The 23,795-nt window shown below is 45.1% G+C and overlaps 1 protein-coding gene across 2 annotated transcripts in view; it reads right to left on the reverse strand.

Annotated features, from left to right (window-relative positions):
* LOC144766712 (protein spire homolog 1-like) overlaps positions 1–11,908 on the reverse strand; it is a 292,220-nt gene extending 280,312 nt beyond the window's left edge. For both annotated transcript variants that reach the window (XM_078650474.1, XM_078650473.1), the window contains exons 1-2: positions 11,583–11,908; positions 1,761–1,792 (exon numbers count right to left, since the gene is read on the reverse strand). In XM_078650474.1, coding sequence (XP_078506600.1) covers positions 1,761–1,792; positions 11,583–11,820 — 270 coding nt within the window. In that variant the 5' untranslated portion in view covers positions 11,821–11,908. The remainder of the gene's footprint in view (positions 1–1,760; positions 1,793–11,582) is intronic.
* Positions 11,909–23,795: the final 11,887 nt, after the last annotated feature.

Raw genomic sequence — 23,795 nt, forward strand, 5'->3', positions numbered from 1 at the left:
ATCTGTTGTAAAATCATGTGCAGATCTGTCCCATTTGCTCTGTTGCTCTAAAATAGAATTTTTTTTTAAAAAAAGGCCGCTGCACGCAACGCGGACGGCGGCCTTGTGCTGTCAAAATTAACAATCCTATACGCAAATCGCACAAACCGTTGCAACTCGCATTTAAGAATTATCCTGCTGCACCGTTGCAAACACCCTGCCCTCACGTGCCCCCACTTGCAATACTGCCGGCAAGTGCATTTTTTTCAAAATTCCAACTGCCTCCACTGTTTTGCACAAGATACTGACTGCTTTCTACATGTAGAGACACTTAAAAGCACTAGACTCCTTTCCACTCCAGTATTTAAGTTCTAATTAACTGGATGCATCCTCTCCTTATGCCTCTATAAATTATGATTATGTCAAGAATAAAAACGTCATGCCCTTAACTAAACTCTTGCCCTTCTCAATTCAAAAACACTGTTATTTCTTCTATTCTCAAATTGCAGAACATCTGTACCCTAAGCTGTGAAGTGGACTCATACGTGGAAAAACCCCTTCTTACAACCACACAGTTTTGTTTTAAAGTTACATTTGATTTTCTTTACATAAGGCTACTCGTACTTCCCTCTAAATCTCATCCTAATCATATTTTACTTATTTTCCATATAAAACACATTCTCACAAACCTCAGAAGTAACTTGAAATTGTACTCATCTGTGTAGGAGTAGCAACAAAAGAAGGCTGTGTGTTTTATGTTATTATGCATGTTCTAAAGAGTTCTAGAATTTCATATATGTTCTATTCCAATTCTAAGTTCTTTGTTGCTGCTGTGTATGTGGGCAATAAAGGAGGAGTGCATAATATCAGCCTCCATGCCTGGCCATACAATTGGAACATCCTGAACTGTCAGTCACACTTCAAGTATATGCACAGGCCCGAGTACAGGTTGCCATTGTTCCTGTTTAGACCCCGGTCTCACACCAGCAGCATCACCACCACTAAAACGAGGCCACAGAATAAACAGAGAATGTATCCAAGTCTTCCTGGGATAAGACAACACACTCCCTGAGGCCAAGCAGCTAAAACTTTACTTAATCGAACTTATTAACAATTGACAACCGGTTCTGAAAACGTTTCTGTAAGCGAACGTCCTATATCCCAATCCACTGAATTAAAATGTACATTTATTGATTTAAGCCCAATGAGAAGTCAATGCATTTTTTTGATGCACTTAAGCGTTTTGTTCTACATCTAACTTGACAGATATTGCAATTTCACATCTACAAAGCTAGTTAATTTAATCTCATCTTGAGTGCAAGTGTTTTCCGGTGAAATCATCACTGTCAGTAGAGTGGTCTCCATAGCAAATAATCACCCCCCGTTTTTAAAAAAAGTCTTCGAGAACTAATAAGTTTAGCAACAACTTAAAACATCTGTTTGGCACAACGAAGGTTTCCCCCCAAATATAATGAACCAGTAGAACATGCTACCGAGTTAGCAAAACTTCAAACTGGGAAGACCCACCTCCCATGTAGGAGTTTGTGAAACAAGAGAAAAGAGCAGACAAAGCCCAGACTTCGCTGATTCTCAATAGACAGTTCACCCACAGCCATGTTGAATGTAGCAATAAAAGCATCCTCGACCACAAGTGTAAATGTGTAGAACTGAGATCTAGGAAAAAGCTCATGGAGACATAGGCTAACCTTCTTCCTAGTTAACAACCTTTATTTAGTATTTTTTTTTCTGATTTGGACCACATTTGGCACACCAAAACTTACTTCTTTGTCCGTTTTCACTGGTCTTAATGGATCTGAAAGAGAAAAAAGTAAACTGAATTAGTCCTCGTTAGTAGTCATTCAATTTCTCAGTGTGCCCAAAAAGGCATATAGTTTTATTGTGTAACCCGATAAAAAAAAAAAAAAACACACAAACAACAGCAAAGAATACCTGCAATTTTTACACCCAAAAATTCCATCACATTATGTATGTGCTGGACATTAATAGTCTACAACCTGAGGCACTCAGATTATTAAAATTTCAAATCTCCACCAAAAACGCTTGCATAAGAGCACACATTCCATCACTAGGTCCCTCAAATATACTTTGGACAGTACCAGCAACACCGTACTGCTAAAATGTGTATGCTTGTATCCGCACAGATCTAACTGGCTTCCGCTATGTTTTCATGCTCAGGCCAAAATTACGAACAGGATGTGTCGCTCGAAGTGACTACAGTTTGGGCTCCCAGAAATGAGAAATAATCAAATATCTTGTCCATCTGAACCGGTTTGCTTCGTTCGCACTACATACAACTTGTGACTGCTGCTAGAAACCTTTTTAAGTTTGGATATGAATTTGGGTGCTGCCTGTTCTTATCAAGCTGGTCTCTCCCATTCATTTCGGTCAGTCTCCCTGGTCGGGTGCCTCCACTTTACAGACTAATAATTTGTATTTTGTCAATAAACCCTCTCAAAGTCTTAGTGGCTTGTAAGGAGTATACTGTGACACTACTAAGGTACAATTAATGTCCTTCAATTAGTGAATGACAATCACAGATACAATTAAATCGAAAGCCTCCTGAGCAAATGACAAAGTGATAGACAATAGTTTACAACACAACTATTACAACACAAATAACGTATGGTCTTTAAAAAGAATGGGACATAATGGGATCACTGAAGCAATTGATGTCAGCCATTGAAGAGGTGTCTCTCCTGTAGTATTATTTGAATGTCTGGGACCTTTGACACACCTCAAGCTGTATAGAGTGGGATGAGGAGGGAAACATGCTTTGGGGGAGGAGGGGGGGGGTTGCTTTGATCAATTACTAGTAATTTTCTATTATCCTACTCCTGCTTTCTCACAGTCCTTACAGCCCCCACCACCCTCCAGTCCTGTAAGCACAGACATCAGTCTGGTTATTACTGGCAAGTAATGGATTATTCAGAAAGAATAAATCCATCACTTTGGGGTAAACTCTGACACATCCCTCTTCCACTGAAGTTCTCGGAAGATTTTTAGGCAAAGTTCATGCTGAAATCTCATGAGCCTTCTGAACATATAACGAACGTATTCAAAGAACCAGGAAATCGCCACCTGTCCCACGCGCGGTATGCAACACTCAATCACATCACCTAGGTTAACTGGGACATGTAGTTCTTTCCACTTGTGATGGATGTGTAGTTATTTTCACTGGTGCACCTCATAGGGCAACACCCTTACAGGGTAGGTTATGTAACAGTGAGGTTACCAATGCTCCAGTAATACCACACCAATCTCTAGGCCAAAGATGGGTTCGGGAAGAGGAGTGCCAGCACATTGTTTTCAAGTGCCTAATTTGTGTTGGTGTTCAATTGCTCAGTACTGACAGTTACTTTCAAACAAAGGCAATTATTTATGAAGGCAAACCAAATTTTGGCGCGCTCAGGCTATTTTTTTTTGTAAGCATAGCACCAGTGTGTAGCAATTCAGTGCATTACTGAAATAATAATACTCGCACTTCCAGGCCATCCCTACAGCTAGGGATGACCTGCAATAGTCAAAATGTCACTTCAAGTATGATGGTTAGCAAGTAGTGCAGGTACTGCCATTCGGCAGTAGTTGTGGGGGAAGCTGGCAGCAGAGGAGTAGCTTGGGCCCTTGCACTTATATTTTTACAAATAACGCACTGTTTGCTCTGTCAGTGTCTCTTCAGACACATTCAACTGCATAAGCTAGAACTGCAACTTTTCTTTTTTACCATGCTGTTTTTCAAATGAAGGCTAACGTTAGCCCGTCAGTAGTAAGACGCTTGCATTTTAAAAGTTGTATCTGAACTCTAACCTACTGGGTTGTTAAAACCGATTACAGACCAGGAGAAAAAAAAAAAAAAAAAAAACGACATTTGGGAGCCAAGTTTTATGTTGCCTTTTATGTGTGCCCAGTGTACTAGGGCATGGCTTTTCAATAGCCTATTGCATTGTGGGGCTCAGTTTTCCTTTGAACACTTATTATCGTCTCAAACCCTCAGTGTGCGAAGTTATAATAAAGTGCAAACATTATCTGAAGATTGTCCAGGCATATCTGGTCACCCTAACAGTTTGCACTGACCCATATAAATGTTTGTAGAAATAACTGCATTTTTAGGTCTCGCCTAGCGAACGTAGCGCATGCGCTGTTTGCCTTGGCAAGACTATTGTTGTCTGTTTTGCTAGCGAAGGGAGACAACCCATGTGTGCGCCTGGACAGGCGATATTCACACGCATGGCTATTCCTCTCCGCTTCCAGCTAGTAGCCGGACATTCGATGTGCACACACACCGCATATCTTTTGCTCGCTGGCTTGTTAACTTTGTAACTAAGTGCGGCACCACTTCACGGACATCACGCTCATTTTCTTTATACATTTTTCTTCCCCCCCCCCCCCATGACTGCTTTGCTATTTGTATTGGGTACAGGATAGCTACTGCCGTGGCCGCTTAGTGATTTCAATTATCCAGTACGTGTGGTGCTGCACGGTTTTCATTGTTGACAAACGTATGTGGATACACTTAGGAAGGAGGGTTCGAGAAGTGGCAAGTGTGTGTGTGTGTGTCCCGGTTATGTTTCATGTCTTGCATGCGTGCATCTGTGATTTGCGACAGACGTGTAAAGGACTGATATCCGTGTATCTCTAGAATTCTCTGCTTCAAACAATTTCCCTTGTACAATGCGCACGACACTGGTACGTTTCATGATTGCACAGCCTCCAGCCTACTCCTGCCTGGGCGTGTCCTGTAGATGGCTGTGCTGCCACTGTCTGGGGGGGGGGGGGGGGGGGTCCTGCTGCACCTGGCCAGGTGTGTGCCCGGCCATGTGTCCCGCCGATACCCCAGCTGGTGTGTGTCCTGGCATGACCCCTGTGGTGTTTCTGCATTCTGAGGAGCCGGCACCCTGCGTCCCCTCCCTTCGTCTCTCCTAATGTTTGCCACTTGTTCCCTTTATCTTGGGGTGTATTGCAGCAATCCATTTTTTCCTCCTCTGTCCTGCTTTATATAAACAAAAATCACATAAATACATGTATAAATAGGACTACGTAGTTCGCCCTTTACATCCGTCTCAGTGTTTTGTTTAGGCGAATGACCACACCCCCTCTCTGAGGAGGATTTCACTTTGGTTGCGCTTTACTTTCTACAGGGAGTACTGTCCTAATTTACGTATTACAATACAGTGTGCTACTAGGAAGATGGCGTTTGTGAGAGGCTCCCGTTGTGAGAGGCTCCCTGCTGAACTCCAACTTTCAGGGTGAGGCTGAGAATTCTCCACGCACGCCCCCCATCTGTAATTAATTTGTTGGAAGAACTACGGTGGCTCCAGGTAGACGCCGGTGAGTTTAACAGTGCTAGTCTGTTGGGTGCTCAAGCTTGTTTTTAGGTCGAGGGACCTATAAGCTGTGCAAAGCACAGCTTCCGGTCCGGAGAATTAATGTCATCTAGTGGGGCTTCAGAACCCGCCCCCCTGCTCTGTCTCTCCACCATTGGCTGGCTTCCTAAATGGAGGCCAGCCATTGGAGGAGAGAGCCGTCCCTCCAAAGAAGCTCCGTCTTTTTCGGATTCGGGGGCGTGATTTTTTGCATTCTTTAGCCCTGTGACGTCGTCTGTCACTCAGGGCGCAAAAAACACGCCCCCGAATCTGAAAATGGCGGCGCTTTTCTTTAGGCCATTTCACAACAACAGCCGCCCCAAGAAGTCGCAGCCTCCTCCACCTGGCAGTCTCTGTGTGTACACATCGGGCCGTCTCGTTTTCTGTGGGCAGACAGGCATTGGGGTCACCACAGGGAGCCGCGGAGCGCACTCTGCAAAGCCGCCCTGCCGCTCTTATCTTTCGCAGGTCCGGGTCCCCGCTGCGCGTTGCACAAGCCGTGTGATCTGGTGAAGCACCATCTAGCCGAGCGGTTTCCATCCATGCCAAATAAAGCGTGCACTCTCACAAAGCCATGTATATTTCTTTCCCCCCCCTCCCTCCGCCCGCCCGCAGCTTTCCTTAGTCCCGCTTCCCCCCCCCCCCCCTCCCTCCCTCCGCCCGCAGCTCTCCGGTAGTCAGCTCTTGCTTTGGGTATGACACCCGTATGGTTGGGCGCTCTAGTGTCTCGGTAGCAATTTCTAAAGACGCCATGAAGGACTGATTATACGCAATGAGAGCGGTACAGATGTGCTGTGTGAGTGGCCATCCCGCGAGGTCAGGGAGAAAAGTTTGCTGGAGGTCACGGAAATCCAAGATATTTGTAAACACAAGGGGCCCAGCCTGGATTTATTGGAAGGAGCCCATAGACAGAGACCAGTCATTTGCGGTACGAGCCTTTCACTCAGTCAATGCCGCCATTATTTGAAGGGAATCATTTCACAGACCAGTCACACACGCTGCATTTACTGCTTCCTTCGTGGGGTCCGTGTTTCCTAGGAATGCTCTAAAATGCTCATTGTTAATGACGTGTCTGACTGCAGCAACGAGAATGCTACCTCAGAAGTATGTAGTGGAAAATGTTTATAATTTTTGTGCCCGGCGTCCATTGCTGGGCGCAAGTGTAACTTCCCCCATGGGGGGGGGGGGGGCTCCTCCGGTTTCATACCTCCACAGGCATCTAGGAAGGGGGGGAGGGGCAAGGGGTATTACGGAGAGATTAAGAGATTGGGTAGGCACATTAGGGGAAACATTTAACGACACAAACAATGGTATCATGCTTTTTTGACAAAGCTAAAATTGGACTTTTGTGGTCGTGTTTAGTTGTGTTTTCAAGTAAACAGGAAGCGCACATTTACGGGCGTACTCCCCAGTACTGATTTATCAGGTCTTTAAAGTTTCAAAAGTGTAATCACGGTCCAGTCCTGCACTGGTTCTGATGTTCACTTCCACAGACCCGCAAGTCTGCATTCTTAATCCCACAGGAGGTCCGCGCGCACTCACTGCCGAACCTGCTCTTTTTGGGGAAACTTCTCTACTTTTCACGCCCGTTCGTGTCCAAGAGGTCTCTGGGCTGCAGCGTCTGTCCGGCTGAATACAGGGTAAGTGTTGGCTTTTAAATATGAATGACACGATGTTATAGCGTTAAATTCTGGTGTTTACCCTGGTTCCAGGCACTACCTCATTTTGGTAGGTAAATGAATTGTCCGTAGGGAGATTAGCGTCTGGATAACAACTTTTCAATGTGTTGATGAACGTGTCTTCTAATTAACAGGTAGAGTGGGTAAAATGTAAGTAGGGGGACGGAATAAAAGTTCTACATTTGCATTAAAACATGTGATGAAAATGGGTGTTATGCCGTGTGCTAGAGTGTGCCATGGCACACACCTATGTGAATGTGATTTGCCGGAGATCGCACAACTAATCACATAGGGAAGCCGGGATTGGAAGTAATTAAGCAAGCGACGTAAACGTTTTAAATCACAGAATGGATGTTCAACAAACTTCTACCGTGAGCTAAACATGCTAAATGCTGTCAGATTCCGAACAGAAGCGTCTAATGACAGGGTCAGAGTCTGGGGTCAGAGTCTGGGGTCAGAGTCTGGGGTCTGAGGTCAGAGTCTAGAGAAGCTTTAGTTATAATCATGTGAATATAATAATGATTCTGAATGTATTTTGCATTAGCAAACCATTTCAATTACTCGCATTGTAATGCATCATTGACTGGTCCAATTCTTTAGTGCAACAATGTAGAAAGCGGACATTGTGTCAAAACTCATTAGAACCTATACAACAGATTTCCAAAAACGATAACATTATTCATGATTATTAGCTAAAGGTGAGTGCTAGTACTTTGAACACGTGGCAATAGGCCATTCTTGCCACTGAACAATTTCATGAATGATATAGGATATTCAAGTGTTTTATTAGTGTATTAATTAAACTTTATTTGCTAACATCTATAATGCACCTATACATTTGTGAAATTTACTTTTTTAATGCATTAGACAGACATTCTATGAAGCTTGTACGTTCACGTTACACCGTGAGAAATAATTGTTGTACCATTCTCACGAATGTTGCTTTCTGTACTTTCTCATGGAAGTTGGCAACAATTGATACGTTGCTCTATAACAAACTGATATTATGAACGAGACCAATCTGTTACTTATATGCAAAAAGCTGTATTCATGAACACTCCACTACGAACAAAACCTGTGTATTAAGGATGGACAACTTGTTCCCATGAGCAATGTGTGAAAGACCAACCTGGATGGGTAGTAAAATAAGTCAGTACAACAATAAATTAAACTAATAAGTATAAAAAAGGCCCTGAAATGGTTACCGCTGGATCAACTTGCATCACAAAGCTGGGAAGCCCTTCTTTAATGGGCAACCAAAACTACATGTCCCAGAATGCAGAGCGCTGCTTGCTGGAAAAACTGTAATGTCTTGTGTCACACACAGGCTAAGAGGTCTAGCGGATTACCAAACAAGGTAATCTAAATTTTCTCTACTTAAAATGTCACACTTAAGCACACTGAAAACATGGTAATGTCACACATAGGCATATTGAAAACTTGGCAGTTATGTCCTAGAGACAGTGACAATTATGTTAAAACGTAAATTTTTATCACATTCCGCCGCAAAAAAAACAAAAAAAACACAACAGGAATAATTGTATTAGCCTTAAGAGGGAATTTAATGAGGAAATTAGATGCACACTGCTGCTGTGCTTGAACGACTGGTACATTCAGGTTTTGCGGTTAGTATTTAGATTTCAATGAATTAGAGGGTGTGTACAGAAGGTGGTAGAGGGCATCCTTATCAACCAATGTTCTAATATTCTTCTACCACCGCCGTTGTCCTTGGATCAGGGATGCTCTTCCTTGTATTTTGTTTACCTGTGACTAATGAAAGCATCATTTCTAAAATGACTTGCCAGCTTTGGAACTGTAGATTCCTGCAGCAGGTTACATGCATGCAGCTCACGCGGGCAAACTACCAATCTCAGGATGCTCTGGGCTGAGCTGGCGGAGAACCTGTGGGCATGCTCAGTACAGCTGTGTGGGAGTAGAAGCTCCTGTGTTGGCTCTAAGAGAGCGTTCAGATTGCGAGAGTGACCGCAGCTCAGTAATTCTCGCAGGTTAGAGGAACTCAGTGCAGTTTGTAGCTATATATGAAAGACGTTCTGCAAAATAGGCCCGGATCAGTGGATTTTTTCATTTGGACTTGAAAATTGTGCTCTTTGGAGAACCTTCGATCAGTGTACATGCGGTGACTTGTTTTCCTGGGTTTCTAAGGTCATCTGTTGCATCATTGGTTTAGGTGTGTCATCGCGTGTGCTTTGTGGTATTAAAGCAAAGGTGCAGCAAGATCTGCAAGACCCCAAGAGGCACTGTTGTGTTGGTGTTTGACTGCTAAATGCTAGTTATTTGGAGCAAGGTGACAATCTCAGGGCTAAACTTATTAACTGAACACATTGTGCACTGTTACACGGTACAGGCATCTGCAATCCATACATTAACAAGCATTGCTTAAGGACGGAAGCAATGACGAGCAGAGGTGCGAGCGAGGAGGCGCATGTTAAAAAGGAATTTTTCTTAAAGCACAAAAGTGGTGCACATGTGGCAAAACTTAAAGTGATAGCGCTGTAAGGGTGCCGGGAGCGATGCGCTTAATGAGCCATGACGGAAAGTCAGATGGCGGCTGTGCGCGTAACCGTGCACGTAACCGCAAGCTTTGGGCCACAAGCCAAAGCGTGTGGTCGAATTTTTAAAGCCCACTCACTAAATGTCTCGCCAGACCCACTCACTAAATGTCTCAACAGATCAGCTTGTGCGCTCGCTCAGGCAAGACCTCAAAATCAGGAGGGTTGACCAAGGAGGCCTGCTTCTCTTAGTAGTGGACATGTTTCAATGCTCACTTATTTCTCATGAAGGGTTCAGATGCCGTAATCAGGATTACAGTATCTCAAATCAAATATTTTGAAAATAAATATTCCTACGGATTTTTTTAATGTAAAGGTAATACATGTTTCCTTTGTGTTTTTTAAAGGATGTGGCAACGGTATTAGACACTCCTTCACACAACACGTACACCTTGGGCAAAAAGAATGCATGTTTCAATCCTTCAAAAGGACAGGTAGGTGGCAGAGCAAACGTTCTCCACCACAGGAGAGGTACACTTCAGGCCGTTGCAGTGCAAGCTTTCCTTCCTCATAGAACTGGTGCAGTATGGCAGTACCAAAGCAAGCTTCCATTTCTTGCAGAACAAAGCTAGTGTGTTCTTCCACTCTCTACAGAACAGATCCAGCTGTGCGGACTAGTAGAAGCTTTCATCGATCACAGAATGTGGAGACTTAAGCCATGAATTACCTTCAGGAGCTTAACTCACAGAGGAAGATATAGGTGGGTGAATATGCGAGTATGCAAGATGGGACACCTCCCTCACTCGGGAGATATACCACGTCAGCTTCCCAATGGTCCTGCTGCTTTCACAGGAGACCTGCAGTTTATGTTGATTCTTTGGTTTACCAAGTATTGACAGGTGGCCATTACCCCTAGCAGGTCAGTTGTTTTTTTTGGGAGCAACACAGCCAGAGCTTAAATAACTACGCTCTAGACATGCAGCCTCTAAGGTGCCAACCACTTCGAAAAGGTGTTGAATGCATGCCCGCCAGATGCTGTGCAGTCCCAGCATTGTGGCTGCACCATTTCAAAACGTTGAGGGATGCCAGTGTGTCTCTTTCAGTAAGGTACAAAGTTGTACCACAAGTGCAAGAATTCAAAGTAAGAGGTTTAAGTGACAGTCCGGGTGCAACCTGACCGCATCTGAATTGAGACAACTTAAGTTCTCCAAACAGTTAGTTGCCTTATACTGGTAATGTAGGTTAGCCTGCCAAGCATGCATCCCCTCCAAAAAAATTGTACCTATATGGGTACTTGTTTGCAAAAAAAAAAAAAAAACGCACTACATGACTAGCGTGGCCTTATGAATAGATTTACATGGATATGCCCAAACCCTGCACTGTTCCCTCGGGAAATGCGTATCTAGGCAATGCAGCTACTCCCGATGCTACAAACAGGAGTTCATCGGTTATCGACCTTCCTTCAGAACATTCAGGAAGATGCACAGATATTTAAAGGAAGAGGGGAATAAACCACCCTGAGATGTTCCTGCATGGAATCCCACGCTCGAGAGTTCAAAATGCCTAGTCTCAACTATCATGGTAAAAAACGCAGTGAGCCAATGACGTATACAAGCGCTGCTTTTGCTACAATGCACTGCAGTGTGTTCTTTATTGGGAGTCCAATTGCTAGTTTTAATGAACACGCCTTAAGATTACCATACCAGTCTTTACAACCAACACCGTTCAGTCAGACCGTGACTTTTCTTTTGATAAATCATCGGGATAATCTAACTGAAACAACTTTAGACTACAACTCCCAGAATGCACCACCGGGATAAATGAAAGTCCACTTCATAGCTATTAAAGGGTAGGGGGAGCTGGATAAATGCAGCAACTGTGCCATCAAAATAGAGAAGCAGTGTGGACCTAGCTCGGTAAAGTCAAGCCAATTTTAAAATCATAAACCAGTATAATCTGTCGAGTTCCATTTCGTGGTCATAGAGACTAGCGCTATGAAGAGAACATTGCGCCTTAAGGTTTTCTTTTCTTACCAGTTATGCGGCCGCTGACGAAGGACACAGAGCCGTCCCGGTTTATGACCGGGGTGTCCTGGGGTGGGGGGCCGCGGAACGACCGCTTGGAAGAGCCCCGGCCTAGAAGGTCCATCCTGCAGCAGCACTCGTAGCACAGGGCCCAGACCTGCTCCTCGGAGACGGGCGCCTGGCAGCGCGACAGGACCGCGTTGGCACATTTCAAAATGGCTCCTTTTTCCTTCATGAAAGTCTCCATTTTGCCAGCTGCCTTTCTGTCCAAATCTTACGCGAAAACCGTGTTCCTCTCTCTCTTGGAATAAATACCACAGGTGGGTGCGATTCTGTCAAATGGAAACGAGGCTGGAGCTAATTACTACACTTCCTCCTTTAACTGCAGAGCCCTCGTTCACACGACTTTGCATTCTGGTACTTGTAGTTTACATATTATTCCATGCAAAACTATAAATGTGAAGGGTATGTGTGTAATAAGCTATACCTGGGTCTTATAGCTACAGTTCTTAACTTCAAAACTCTGAAAGAGGAGCGAACTCAGAACTTCCAAGTTTCCCGATTTTGTGCACAAGTAGTCCATGCATTGCCGGGTTTTCCTTTGCAGTATGGGTAATTCTATTCGTGCATTTATTTACAATTGTAATAATAGGGCTACAAAGTACTGAAATGCAAAAATGCACTCTATTCTATGAGATATAATGCACATGTAATCGAGCACTAACACGTCTCTGTTTCTTATCCACCCTGTTATTTCAGGACAATATTCTGAGTGTTAAGAAATAGCAGTGTGCTATTTAAAATTATAGAGGGCTTTTCATTGGTTATTTAATATTTAGATTTTGTGTTTTTTCATCCTCGTCTGATAACATTTGCTTTTCTTCCGGTGTCAGTGGGAGTTTAAAACACTTTTAGCTCTATTGCTGCTTCATGCAGCGTTGAGCTGTTTAGCCAGCCCTGGCATTGTAGCTTACTCTGTTTTACATTGTAGCGCTTCTAGTCCTGCATGGATAATTGCGACAGTAAATAACTAGCACTGGAAACCAGAGGACCTGAGTTTCCCAATTTCAGGCTTGAGACGTTCATCTAGTCCAGGGTTTTTTCTTTGCATTCTGATACATGTAGTTTTCAATTTAGAATAATATAGACAGGATAATAACCAGAATACAAAGTTAAAATTTGGAATAAATGACCTGCATATAGACTAAATCCGACTGTCAAAGAGCTATTGTAAGTGGTGCCTGGTAATTAAAAAGTTTGCAAATCCAAATCAATTTAACAGCTGTGTGTGCCGCCTACAGGCAGCTGACGTAGCTGTTTCTTTTTCTCACTAAGTATGAATTTACAAGTCCTCACCCTCATGAGCACTGTTGACATCTAAATCTATTCCTGAACACAGGTGACCCTGGGGTTTAATATTTTTAGGTGTTTCCTAAGACACTACATGGGTGCTTTCCGTATCTTTTGTTTTCTAACAGTGGGCTTAGATGCCGCCCATTTCTTATCATTGGTTGGCTTCATTGTCACTCACATTTGCTTGCTACTTTTTGGTCAGTTGCTGTATGTATGCTCCCTTCCTCCTCATGTGTTTGTCCCTCCCTTAGAGCATGAACGCATTACTTGTGTCCTTTCACTGCACCTGTTTTTAGGCAGTACTTTGTGTTTAAGTCGTTTATCAGAGTTCGTCTTTTTCCTCTGGCTCCCTCGTGTGTTTCTCCCCTGCTCGCCCGTGCCCTCCGTCCCTCTCTCTCTCGTCCCCATTGCTCACCCCCACACTCTCTCCCTTGTCTGTATTGCTTACCCCCCACCTTCCGTGGCCTTGCTGCTTGCCCCCACTTGCCCTCGCTCCCACCTTTCATCTGTCTGTTCAGCCACATCTTTGTATACTTTAGCATGTCACCCTACATGAGACCAGTATGTCCAGTCATGGGTCCTGTGCACCGTGTTCCAGTTCAAGGAACTGGCTTGGCAGTTGGGGCTGGACTGTTCCCACTGGAGCAGGGTCAAGACTGATTTCCATATGGTTGGGTCCAAACTAAGGTGGCATGATGTGCAAAATAAAAGTGGACCGGGATGTGTCCCGAGTGATTACCAGAATCTTAGATTAATCCAGGCGTTCCATTCATCACTGTATTGCATACTTTATATTTCAAATCTCTTTATGAAGTTTAGGAGTTACATATTCACTCACCTGCAACCATTGGTGAGTGAGGGCAGCAACTGTATAGGAACAATAACTGGGATGAGGAAGACACAGAGAAATAGAGGTAAGGGATGAGGGGTAGGGTGAGCAGGAGGCAGATGTAAATCAGTAGAATACTCGGTGTAAGTCTATTAGGTGCTTGAGCCAGTAGGGTTGTATTCATGCCATTATTGTTCCTGGGGCTTCTTTGCAGGTAATCTAAGCACCTTGAGATATATTGGGCATGTGAACTCTCGGTTGTCGCTGGCTAGGAATTTGGATGCAAGGGCCCTGCATCGTATCGAAGTGGAGTAGTGTACCTTCTACGAAGACGGTAGTCTTTCCTTTCTCAGAGAATCCCACATACTACGGAGCCAGTCCAGGTATGCTGGCACAGTATCTTTGCCCCAGTTTGATAGGAAAACTTGTCTAGCCGCCCAGAGGGCCAGTGTGATCGCCTATCCCCTAACGGAGTTGAGTGGGTACGTCAGTGGGTTAGGAAGCCACAGCAGAGTGTAGCTGGGAAAGCGGGGAATATCAGTTGTGAAAATCTTATCTACATTCCTCAGAACGTCTTCCCAGTAGGCCTGAAGTTGGGGGAAGTGCCATTGGAGGTAGTGTGCCTATCTGACTGCAGTTGCGCCAATATGACCCTATGGCACTATTCTTCCAAAGCACCACTGTGGCTGGGGTGTAATACCAAGAATGTGCCATTTTTAGTATGGATTCATTCTTGGCATTGCTAATGGAGGAAGTGCAGGCTCTATGGAGAATATCAGACCATTCCTTCGGTATGTTGAGATCTCCGACCAGATCTGCCTCCCGACTACCCTGCCCCGAGCCTTGGAATGGACATAGGGGCCATTCAGAGATGGGACAGCGGAACAGAAAGTCCACATTAATCTGCAGCTTCCTGGGCACATGCAGAGCCTGAAATGAGAACGTTGCAGAGCCAGGAACCACCTCATTATTTTAGGATTCGTGTGTTTTTGCCATGCCAGTCAAGTGAGCAGGGTTATGTTATGTTATGTTATGTTATGTGGTTTTTATTAGGCGCACAAATGCTCCAGCTAAGGAGCGTCTTGGCGCCCGACAAGGCAGCTACACAACACAACTAAATAAAACAGCACAGAACACACTAACTAAGGGAATAAAAATGTTTTCAAGGCACGACGAAAAGAGAGCAAATCGCTCATAGCGCGAATTGCCGGGGGTAAGGAGTTCCACAGAGCGGCGGCCCGCACTCGAAATGAGCGCCCACCGGCCCTGCTTCGCTTAAAGCGCGGTACCACGGCCAATTCGAGATCTGACGATCTTAAGGGTCGTGCCGGAATATAGTTGGCCATGAGGGTCGTAAGGATCATTGCCGGGGACCCCTTCAAGATCTTATGGGCGACGCAGAGTACCTTAAACTGAATCCGCTGCGCCACCGGGAGCCAGTGCAGTGCTCGAATGGTGCTAGAGGTGGGGCAGAATCTTGGAAGGCCCACCACCGCTCTTGCTGCTGCATTCTGGATCCGCTGCAGGCGCCCTATCTCAGCTACATTCAGACCGGCCAACAAAGAACTAGCATAATCCAATCTGGAGATGACGGTCGCTTGGATCATGAGTTGCCGGGTGGGGGCATCGAAGAACTTTAGCACAGGACGAAGCCCACGCAAAATGCCGAAGCAGCAAGCAGCCGTGCGTTTAGTGTGGCATGCAAACGTAAGGGAAGGGTCCAGCCAGACTAGGGTATAGTCAGTCAATAAAATAAAGATATGCCCCATGATATAATATTGAAGGGCTTCTATAGCCCACTTGATGGCAAGGCACTCCTTTTCTATGATTGGGTAGGGTAGTTCCCTTGAGAACAGTTTGGGGCTCAGATACAATGTAGGACGCAAATCCCATTGATGATCAGGTTGGGAGAGAATAGCCCTAATCCTGGGCCCAAGGCGTCAGTCTGCAATACAAAGGACCCACATAAGTTAGAGCAAATGAGAAGGGGAGCCATACACAACACATCTTTCAGCCATTGAAAGCTGTGTTCCTGAACCTCCATCCAAGGTACATGTTTTGTGGGGTATTTGTTGGACAATAGGTCAGTGACGGGGCTTGCAACGTCAGAGTACTGTGGGATGAACCTGCGATAATACCCCGCAAGCCCCCGTAAGGAGCATCTCTCCCCCTTTGTTGTGAATTTGGGGATCTTTTGCATTGCCTCAACTTTGCTCATCTGTGGCTGGATGACCCTTGAACAGATGATGAAACCCAAGTATTCAATATTGTCTGTGGCGAGCATGGTTTTCATGGCTTCAATGTGAGTCCTGCTTGATGTAATGTTTTCAACACCTTTCCGAGGTGTTGGAGATGAATCTCTCAGTTCGGACTATACACCACAAAATCATCTAAGCGTGCTGTGGCATACTGCTGATGATGTCCTCGCAGTATAATGTCCATAAGTCTTTGGAACAATGCGGGTGCCCCATGAAGGCTGAAAGGCAAAACTTTAAAGTGGTACAGACCAGAGGGGGTACCAAACTCTGTCTTCTTCCTGGCTTCTGTGGCTAGCAGTACCTGCCAATTACCCTTCATTAGGTCGATCATGGACATGACCCCCTTCCCGTCTAGCTTCTCTACCAGCTCATCCACCCCTGGCATGGGGTATGATTCAAACCGGGCGATGGAGTTCAGCTGGTGAAAATCGATGCAGAATCGTAGACTCCCGTCTCCTTTTGGTAGTAACACCACGGGGAACACCAGACACTGTGGAGTGGCTCTATGATATCTGATTGTAACATTATTTCCAGGTCCTGTTCCATCGCCTGCCTACAAACCGCTGGGATGAGGTAGGGCTTTAACTTAACTACCTGGGACGCATCAGAGATAATCCTATTGGTGTTGAAGGTCCTATTGTACCTCTAGACCAATCCTTCTGTCTGTGGTGATGGACGGAGCGTTGACAATACAAACACTCACCCCCAGTCAACTGATCTGGGTTTAATCCATCACCGTTCTTTAGCTCACTCCGCCACCCCAGTTCAGACATGGCCATATGCAAATCAGTCTGACCCTGTGCCTCATGGGAACAGTCCAGCCCGAACTGCCAAGCCATGTCTTCCCTGGACCGGAATCAAGCTTCCCAGGACGGGTTTCTGGCATTACAGCCGTCTTCAGCCAGGCTTGCTTGACTCCAGTGGCAAAGTGAGCAAGGGACTCACGTCTGAGCATGCCCTGCCAACTTAGGGGAACAAAGAAAAACCAAAGGTGGTGATGGACGGAGCGTTGACAATACAAACACTCACCCCCAGTCAACTGATCTGGGTTTAATCCATCACCGTTCTTTAGCTCACTCCGCCACCCCAGTTCAGTCATGGCCATATGCAAATCAGTCTGACCCTGTGCCTCATGGGAACAGTCCAGCCCGAACTGCCAAGCCATGTCTTCCCTGGACCGGAATCAAGCTTCCCAGGACGGGTTTCTGGCATTACAGCCGTCTTCAGCCGGGCTTGCTTGACTCCAGTGGCAAAGTGAGCAAGGGACTCACGTCTGAGCATACCCTGCCAACTTAGGGCGAACAAAGAAAAACCAAAGGTGGTGATGGATGGAGCGTTGACAATACAAACACTCACCCCCAGTCAACTGATCTGGGTTTAATCCATCACCGTTCTTTAGCTGACTCCGACATATACACTGACATACGAATATGCCATATACTTAAAAGTTTACATCTTTGGACCATCAGCCTGGACATGAAGGGTGTGCCCTGATCTGTGAGTAACTCATGGGGAAACCCCACCCGAGAGAAGAACAAGATCATAAACTGGGCCACCCGTCATGTTTGAGGGAACCCAAGTGTGGCTCTATCAGTATCTGTCTCCCATCACTTTACAGCACCACCGCCTCTTCAGACCATTCCTCTGGGAACAGGCAATAAAATATAAATGGGGGTCACCCCTTCTGCTTGACCCTTGTATGGGACTGTGAAACGCATGTGGTCCTCACGGGGAAGGAGGCCAACGAGGTCCTTGGGCTGCCGACATCTCCCAGACACCCCCTCCTCGTGGGAACTATAACCATCCACACAGAAGCATTCCACTTCTAAAAGCTGACAGTGGCGCAGAACATGGAAGGCCACCCCTAAGCCAGCACTGGGTGAAAGTTGACGAAAGCGATGTGCACTCATCCAGCAGCTCTGGGACTCCACCCAGGATTCCACATCAGACTGACATTTGACAGCTGAACGGGACAGAACCTAGCCCCCACGAAGATGTAAAGACTGAATAAGAGGGCAAATTGTCCGCCACTGCCAGCATAGCTGTTTATGACACGCAGCTGGCTGGTAGGGCCTCGACCGCACTTGGCCCACCTACAAACTTTAAAGCAGTTGCTGCCATGACTCCGCACCTCGGACTCTTGGAACTCCTATGGAGGAAGTGGATATTTGTTTAGTTGTTCCACCCAAGTTCGCTATCCTCTCTGACCAGGAGGTCCCCCTCATTGCTACACCTGCTGAATCGGGTGGTCATGGCACTGCTACGAAATAAATGAGAGACATACATCTAGGGTTAACATGGCTCATGCGCCCCGTACCTCCTATGGATGGTCAAGATAATCAGCTACAACTTCAGGGGCCTTAAATCTCGCACCAAATGTTTTGCGCTCTTGGCCTTCCTGAGGAACTCCCAATGTGATATTATTCTCCTACAAGAGATGCATCTCATCAAAAAGGACTGGGGAAGGCTTCATGCTGGTTTGATATACAATTGTTTTCCAGCTCTAGTAGGAAAGCAGGGGTAGCAGTACTCCTGGATAGCCACTTGCTTGACCACCAAGTCACTCATACACAAGCAGAGATCCCAGGGAGGCTTCTCTCCACTCATGTAACCATGAATGCCTACACATTCACCCTTGCTATACTATACACACCCAACAACTTACAGGAACAGTTTGTGCTTCGAGCCATGGGTCTATTTGCAGCCACTCCGACTCTGATGTGGTGGTGGTTGGGGGCAACTTTAATCTGGTTTGTGACAACTTGCTTGATCAACACAGAGGGTAGGGTAATCAGGAGCTGTCATGGGCACCAAGCTACAATGGCTCACTGATGTGGGCCTAGTGGATTTCTCGCACACTAAGCATTTCACCGTTAGAGGGTACACTTTCTTCTCAGTCACACACCAGACCTACACCTGCATTGACTACTTCCTAGTGTCCCTGCATATTCTTGCGACCATGCAGCAGGCCGACATTGAGGTGGCAAGATTGTCCGACTACTTACATATCACACTAACATTTAGTATACCTGGAGGTGTGGTTCAATGTCACACCTGGTAACTTAACAACAAATTTCTCACATACAGACTCAAATAAAAAGAGATACAAGACACCATTAAGCACTTTCTCAAAGATAAGGACATGTCGTACACGCCTATCTCCCTCCTCTGGGTAACACGAAAAGCTGTAGTTAGGGGGCCTTCCTCATGATTTCTGCAAAGTTCAATAAGGAGTAGCAGCAAACATGAAACAACCTAGCAACACGGGTAAGAGACTTAGAAGAAACCCACAAATGCACAAGCATATGGAGAGATCATAGGCAACTGCATCTTGCTACGAGACAATTTAGAGCACTGGATTAGGATCAGGCAGAAAATACCCTTCTCCGAATCAAACAAAAATACCGTGGAGGGTGTAAAAAGGCATGGCTATTATTTGCCAACAAACTGCGGGCCCTCCTACATGCTTACCCGACAATGACGCTCTTGCCCTGGAGGCGGATATTCGCATAGTAGAGGTCTTTGCCGCAATATCCAAACTCCAACACGCAAGGCCCCAGGATCTGGCAACTTCACCCCTGAGGTTCTATAAACTCTTTGTGCCTGAACTCACCTCAATACAGGCCCAGCTTTACAACTCTATCAGGGATTCAGGCCTGTTTTGAATGCGGCTTCTCACCAATAAGCCACACCCAAACACTGCACTCCCACCTGGAAGGCAAATATATCATTACACCTTTGAATAATATACAGTTTTAAGCATGTTCTACCATGCCTGGCACAGCAAGACTTCAACACAAAACAAACAGCACCTTTTGAAAAGGAGTTTTATTTAACAAAATGCAAAGACTATCACTGTTAGAATAAGGCTTGGGGTTTATTACATAATACTCTCTAAACAAAGGCTGTCTCAGATACCAAATGCATAAGATTCAAATATATGTAGGAAATATATAATCTAAAGGCATAATTCAATAACTGAGCAAAATTATAATCTAAATGGCATGAATCAGTAATTATACTGATTAATAAACAAGCAATAACTGATATAAGGTTAAATACACTGGACGTCCTGCAAGAGATCAGAAAGATATATATACAGAGTAGAGGGTCACTCTGGATGTGCACCTCCCACACCACAAAGAAACACCTCAAACGATCACAGCCACTGGCTCACATCACAATGGCAATAATCACAAAACTCAATACATCACCTGATGAATACACTGCCCACTTCTGGCCGGGGGAAGTCTTCACACAGCCGGGGATCAGAGCTCAGCAATCAGGGTTCAATCCAAGATAGACACGTCTCCCCTCACTCGGAATCCAAACTCCCAAACTTCCACTTCCAACTTCCACCAGACCAGTGGAGGCTCCCCCTTTTAGTACAAATGAAAACGTTGGTCGAAGCTTCTAGCAAGCCCCACCTCCTTTTCCCATCAGATTCCGTACCATTCCGTGCCGGGGACACAGCATTGGTTGATCAGGCCTTTGCTATGTCTTCGAGAAGGAGCCTGCACATTCCTCTGATAAGAACCGGTTTCTACTAGCACACAGAGTGCAGAAAACAAGTGAAAGCAAAACATCACTTCTCACCTAGAAAGGCTCAGAAGATGGAGTCGCTTAAGCATGGGCCACTAATGCAAGATGGCATAAGATTATGCCAAAGCCAATAGGCAAGCCCTTCCATTAAGCAAAATAAAGTCAGAAAACAGAATGGTCAAAGCCAATAGTGATAACTCATAATTCTCACCACTGACACATTCCTCGCAACTGCACACCTTCAAATGCACATCCCACACACTCTGCTCTTGGCAAGACTGTTCCACTCAGTAACAGCTCCCATTGAAAGACAGCAAGATTACAGAACAGAAGAGAAGCAGGCAAATGCAGGACCATCCTACATTAAGGCTAGGGTAAAATAACAATCAATTAAAATGGTGATAGTTGGCGGTCATCATAGTGTGCCAGACTACAAAAGTGGCTCTTTCACTACAGGGCCCAACCTCTGCCCCCATGAGAGAGGGGGTTATCCTGATTAAACCAAAACTGTGGAATGATCTCATGCAGTGCACCTCCCATCGCCCCATTTCTCTTTTGAACATTGATGCTTAGCTCTTCATGGGTATCCTGGAAGCTCGGATGGGCCCCCTACATTACGGGACTATTTGATCTGGATCGAACCGGCTTCATCCCTGAAAGAAGTTGCAGTGATAACACCAAGCGCCACTTCCACCTCATGGGTCAGGCAGCTCTTTCACTTACCCCAGCATTGCTTATGTCCATCGATGCTTAAAAGGCATTTGATCAGGTGCACTGCCAGTTTCTCTGGCTGGTGATGAAGAGGGCAGGACTTACACAGTGATTCTTGATGTGGGTATGGAGTAACTATGCCAGCCCGAGTGTCCAGATGCGAGCCAATTTGCACCTTATCTCGCCTCTTCACCAGGGGACCCAGACAGGGCAGCCTTCTGTCCTCTATCCTTTTTGCGCTCTACATGGAACCACTTGCAGCCCAGATAAGGAAAAACATACAGAATAAAGGTATCCCCGTTGTCAAACAGGGGGCATATAAAAGCCCTATGTGCTCTCATTGACTCAACCCCGTACTTAACTTCCACCCCTTATGGAAGAACTCACAGCTTTTAGAAAGGCCTCCAAATTCAAAGAGAATCAAAGGACTCCAATCCCCAATCTTACCATACCTCAAACTGACCAGGCACATCTGGAAAAGTGCTTTCCCTTTCCATGGGCACGTAAGGGGTTGCCCAATCTGGGGCTCACATTGTGCCCCTCCCTTAGGTAGACGGTGGAGTATAACTATAGTGTTCTCCTAAACACTGCCTACAAAGATCACCAGACCTGGAACACGTAAGGCCTGTCCTGGATGGGTAGGCTGACCACAGTGAAAATTAAAATTTTACCCAAACTTCTGTATGTAATGCAGACTCTCCCTTTAAGCCCACCCCCACATGTCCTAACAAAACTCCAGCACCCGATAGAATAGTATATCTGGGACAGTACAAAACCCCTTATGGGAGGAAAACGCTCAGCTGGGTATTACAGCTCTTCTATCACCAGAGCGACCATGAATGCATAGGATACAGTGATGGTGACAAAGGACAATCAAAACCACTCAAGGTAACCAGATTTAAGCCAGGGCACTCTTTCAATTCGGGTTTAAGTAACAAATCAGGCAAATAATTAACAGTGCTCAAAGGGGGGAGAGGTTGGTTTCCTGGCAACCTCACTTATACCCATTCATATGAGTACATCAATATACAAAATATAATTCCTCCCTGAGCATTACTTTTCTTGACGTGGAATTGTTTGTTGAGAGGGTTAAATTGCGTAGCAGAATGTTTCGTAAGGAAACTAGTTGTAACGCTTTGAAACACGCAGGAAGTTGTAACCCTAAAAGCCAAATTATTGGAATACCATACGGGGAAATGCTAAGGGCACAAAGAAATTGTTCAGAACAAGGAGATTGTGAGTTAAATTTGGAGGATATGGTATCGAGATTTAAAGCTAGAGGGTACAATCCGAAAGTTGTTTATAATGCTAAAGAAAGGGCATACAAATTGAAGTGACACGATACTTTAAAGATCAAGAAAAAAATCACCAAATGTGGAAGACCGAGCAATAGATAAAATAAGATTAAATATGAATTTCAGTACAGGGAGTCACAAATTATAGCAAAACCAAAAGGCACACAAAACAGCAGACCAAGGTCAAGCACAATGGTTTCAAAAGTTCTCAATATTTGCTGGTGCAACTGCTTCCAACACCCGCTGTTTTAAGAGTGTAAATTCAAACAATAGATAAAAAACAAAAGCGGAAGGTGCACTCAAATCAAAGTCGATAGAGCAAGAGATGTTTAGATGATTATTTCTTCTTTATGCAATTCAAAAGAATGTTTTCATTGCGCACAGGCACAGCCAACACGTTTCGTTCCCTACGTGCCGTGGGAACTTCGTCAGGGCATCGATAGAAATTGCGACAACTAAGGTTGCGGAAATGTCAATTAGCGATGTGATATGAATTTCTTGACTGATACGTTAAGGAAACCGTCATAAGTTCCATTGAATGTAGGTCCGTCGTGTGGTATCATATACGCCCGAAAATCGAGCAAGAATAATCAAGAACCGACTCAGTAAGAAAGAAATAACATTCTGAAAAAGCATGATACCAAAGTACGAGCGGAGTTATGTATACAATCGTTAAGGGATATGAAAGAAATTTTTATTCATAGACCACCATCTCAGGTCGATCTTAATGATAAGGGCCACCACTATGGCACCTCGTATCGAAGTAACAGCGAGTCGCCGCTCCGACTCGCTGTTACTCTGATACTTGGCGCCCTATCATAGGTGCCGTATTCCTGGCGCCTGCTGGGAACTGGTCACCTCTGGACTCTTGACCTTAGATTTAACCTGGTGACATTTATTACGCACCACTTACTTTGATACGAGGTGCCGTAGTGGTGGCCCTTGTCATTAAGATCGACCTGAGATGGTGGTCTATGAATAAAAATTTCTTTCATATCCCTTAACGATTGTATACATAACTCGGCTCGTACTTTGGGGTCACGCTTTTTCAGAATGTTATTTCTTTCTTACTGAGTCGGTTCTTGATTATTCTTGCTCGATTTTCGGGCGTATATGATACCACACGACTGACCTACATTCAATGGAACTTATGACGGTTTCCTTAACGTATCAGTCAAGAAATTCATATCACGTCGCTAATTGACATTTCCGCCACCTTAGTTGTCGCAATTTC

The sequence above is a fragment of the Lissotriton helveticus genome, chromosome 7 (assembly GCF_964261635.1).
Source record: "Lissotriton helveticus chromosome 7, aLisHel1.1, whole genome shotgun sequence".
In the NCBI taxonomy this organism is placed as follows: Eukaryota; Metazoa; Chordata; class Amphibia; order Caudata; family Salamandridae; genus Lissotriton; species Lissotriton helveticus.